Source organism: Elephas maximus, chromosome 11, assembly GCF_024166365.1.
Source record: "Elephas maximus indicus isolate mEleMax1 chromosome 11, mEleMax1 primary haplotype, whole genome shotgun sequence".
Lineage (NCBI taxonomy): Eukaryota > Metazoa > Chordata > Mammalia > Proboscidea > Elephantidae > Elephas > Elephas maximus.
In genome coordinates this window covers 116,514,787-116,518,434 of record NC_064829.1, presented here as the reverse complement: position 1 = coordinate 116,518,434, position 3,648 = coordinate 116,514,787, and the positions used below count along the sequence as shown (strand labels likewise).

The 3,648-nt window shown below is 75.2% G+C and overlaps 1 protein-coding gene across 1 annotated transcript in view; it reads left to right on the top strand.

The window, feature by feature from the left end:
* LOC126086335 (collagen alpha-1(I) chain-like) overlaps positions 1-2,148 on the top strand; it is a 3,671-nt gene extending 1,523 nt beyond the window's left edge. The window contains exons 2-7 of the mRNA XM_049902489.1: positions 1-214; positions 303-470; positions 525-585; positions 658-849; positions 1,127-1,213; positions 1,317-2,148. The exon at positions 1-214 is cut by the window's left edge and continues 1,192 nt beyond it. Of these exons, the coding sequence (XP_049758446.1) occupies positions 1-214; positions 303-470; positions 525-585; positions 658-849; positions 1,127-1,213; positions 1,317-2,148 (1,554 nt within the window). The remainder of the gene's footprint in view (positions 215-302; positions 471-524; positions 586-657; positions 850-1,126; positions 1,214-1,316) is intronic.
* The last annotated feature ends 1,500 nt before the right edge of the window (positions 2,149-3,648 follow it).

Sequence of the window (3,648 nt, the reverse complement as noted above, 5' to 3'; positions counted from 1 at the left end):
GGGCGGCGCGCGGCCCCACCGCGGGGCCGGCGGACCTCTCCCTCCACACCGGGCGGGAAGGAGAGGGGGCTCTGCCTGCGAGCCACGGTCGGTGGCTTGCGCGCAAGACGAGGGGCGGCGGCTGGGGGATCCGGCACCCCCAAGGCACCCTCGGAGACGACTAGAGAAGACTTTCTTCACCGAGGACGGGCCGTCCCCACCCATCGCCCCCCACGTTGGGCCCCCGCCAGGCGCCCGAGGGCGCCCCGGGGATGGGCGGGGGGGGGCCTGCGGTATTGGTAAGCACCAGCGGGGGGGTTAAGGCACAGTGGGCCTCTGCGGCCGGGAACGGAGCCTGCCGCCTCGTGCTCACGGCGGCTCTGCCTCACCCGGGGACGCGCGTGCTCCCCGCTCCGTGCTGCGTCCACCCTCCACTCGGGCGAGGAGGGAACGGGGGGGGGCACCGCAGCGGCGACCGAGGGCCTCGGAAAGTCACGCCTTTTGAGTCGTCCGTTTTCTTTTTTTTTTCCCTTTCTCTTTTAAAGCTTCTCCGCCTCATCCCGCCTCGCCGGAGCCAGGCTCCGGCGAGCGCGCGGGGCCTCGCGGGTACGCGCCGCGCACACCCGAGGCTTGCCTGGGCACCTAAGGCCCAACACACCCCCCGGTCTCCCTCTGTAGAGGGGTCCGCGCTCTAGGGCGGCCCGCGGGGGGGGAGGAGGTACGACAGAGCCTAACAACGGACCGCCGGGGCCCAGCCGCGGCTACGCAGCCTGGGCCCCCACCTCGCAAGGGCGACTTCCCTCGGCACCGGCGGAAGCAACACGCGGGCCCTCCCCTCCTTCCGCTCTCGCTTGCCTCACGCGGGTCTCGGCAAGCGCCGGGGCGGGCACGCACGCGCGCACCCCTCTCTCACCCGCCTTCTCGGGACCAGGCACGGCACCCTCCCGCGAGGCGTGCATGCTCTAAAGGTCTTACCCCGCTCGACCCCCCTCTTTTTTTTTTTTTTTTCCTCCACATCCTTTCTCTCCCTCTCGGCCGCACTCCTCTTTTTTGTTTCTCTCGGCTCGAGGGGCGCACGCCCACACGCGTGAGCGGTGACCGGAAGGGTGGGCTGGGAACGGGGAACGGCACCGCCACCCGGCCTCAGGCACCTGAGGGACGGCCTGGAGCGTTCCAGGGGCACCGCCAAAGGGCCACTCGAGGCGCACCGGCACCACCTGGGTGGGGCACGCGGGTGCGTCGGACCGGAGGGCCCCCCCGCCGCGGGGGGCGGGGGAGGGCCCGACGCGAGGCAGAACACCAGGGCCACGAGCAGAGGCGGTCCTGCTCGGTCTCAGGACCCCGCCACCGCCGACGCTGGCCGCGAGGCCGCGAACGAGGGCAGATGAGCGAGGTCGGGCCGGATTCCGTGCCCCTGCCCCTCTGCGCACCACCGGCGGGCGGGGAGGAGGAGCGAGGGGCCCGCGCGCTGAGCGAGAAGAGCGGTCCCATTCGCCACGAATGTCCGTCCCTCGTCTTGGCGCGGCTCGGACCCGGCCCGGGAGAGCACGACAACACCACATCGATCGGGTCAGCGCAGGCACAAGCGAGGAGGAGAAGACCCCCCGCCAGGGCTGCCAGGAGGCGGGCGAGGACAGCCCCGGAGAGGACCCGCTTTCTGCCTCGCCCGCCCCGCCCGGGCTGCGGAAAGGTGGCCGCGAGGACCCCGCACACGGAGAACGCCTGACACGCGAGGCACGTGGGCCTGGGGGAGGGGGAGCGGGGCACACTCTGGCGAGCACCGCGGCCACCGCGGGTGCCTGCGACAAGGGGCACGCGGGTCAGAGGGCCCGCGGCGCCCGTGCCACGCCGCCCTCGGGCACTGGAGACCGGGGGGAGGCACCGCGGCTGGACACCTGGACGCGCGAGAGCCGGCGCACGGGCCCCAGGCGGGCGGCTCAAGCGGGGAGGAGCGGGGGAGGGCGTGGGCCGTCGGTGGACCAGCGTCTACGGACCCGTCCAGGTTTCCCATCTGCTCAGCGGGAGTCACCCAGCGAGGAGAGCGTGTCAGCACCAATCTGGTGGCCCAAATCGTCCGTTTTGGGCGAGAGAAAAGCCACGCCCCGCGGCGGGAGGGGCCCGCTCCCCACGGCGAGCCCCCGGAACTGCGGCCCGGCCATTGGTCCGTAGCGCGACCCCATGGCCCCCAGCGCCCCGCCCCCCCCCCGGAGCTCCCGGGATCCTCTGGTCGACCCGCGGGACGGGGTGACGGAGCTGGCCGGGGCCGCGCGGGCGCTCAGAGCCAGCCGCCTGCGCTGCGGCCAACGCGGGCCGGTCGGGGAACCCTCGGAGGGGGGACTTGGAAAAAATTCTCGGGCGGCGGGGCCCCTCCGAAGGTCCGGGCCCCGCGCGAGTCCGTGGCCGGGCCGGGGCGGGCCGGGGGCGGCAACCTCGGCCCGGGGACCCCCGGAGCGGGACTTTGAAAAAATTCTCCGACGGTCCGGACCCCACGCGGGACCGCGCCCGGGCCCGGGGCGCCCTCCGCGGGCCACCCCGGACCTACGCCGGAGGCCCCGGTGACGACCGGGCCGCGCGAAGGAAGGCGCGCGAACGGCCGGGGCGTGCCTTGTCCCGTTCTTCTGCCTGCGCCGTCTCGGTGCGGCCCGGTTCGGTCCAGCGCCGTCTAAAACACGGCACCCGGGAGCGCGGCGGCGGCGGCGGCGGCGGCGGCGGCGGCGGCGGCGGCGGCGGCGGCGGCGGCGGCGGCGGCCGCCTCGGCCACATGAAGCTGCGGGCCCAATTCCGGAACGTGGCTCTGGCGCCGGCGCCCCACCGTGGCCGGGACGATCCCGCCGACGCCGCCGGCGTCCCGAGACGTCGCCTCGGCCAGCGCGGCCACAGCGCCTCCCATGTCGCCGGCGCCGGAGCTCCGGAGGAAAACGATGTCAAAGCGGCCGCCAGGTGGCGGCCGACAACCGGCGCGGGCGACAGCGGGACGGATCCGGATCGGCGGCCGGCGAGGGCGCGTCGCCGGGCGGCCGGACACCCGGTCCCGTCCCGGCTCCCCCCCCGCCCCCCTCCCCCGCCTCCCAGCGCCGCCGCCGAACACGTTTCTCGGCGCGGGGCGGCCGGAAGGCGTTGGGGCCGGCCACGGCGCGCGGTCGGTTGGGCCAAGGGGATCCACCCGGCCGGGCCCTTTCCCGCCTCGGCCAGGACGATCCTGCCGACGCCGCCGCCGGCGTCCGGGAACGTCGCCTCGGCCAGCGCGGCCACATCGCCTCCCGCGCGTGTCGCCGGCGCCGGAGCTCCGGGGGAAGACGATATCAAAGCGGCCGCCAGGTGGCGGCCGACAACCGGCGCGGAGTGCAGCGGGACGGATCCGGATCGGCGGCCGGCGAGGGCGCGTCGCCGGGCGGCCGGACGCCCGGCCCCGTCCCGGCTCCCCCCCAGGCCCCCTCCCCCGCCTCCCAGCGCCGCCGCCGAACACGTTTCTCGGCGCGGGGCGGCCGGAAGACGGTGGGGCCGGCCACAGCGCGGGGTCGGTTGGGCCAAGGGGATCCGCCCGGCCGGGCCCTCCTCAGGTTCCGGAGGTGTGAGCAGGCTGTGCGGCTGGCTGCTTCTCCCTGACGGAACAGCAGTGGAAGGAACGACGGTACCAGCCCACTGCAGCAGCCGCTCTGGGAATGGTGC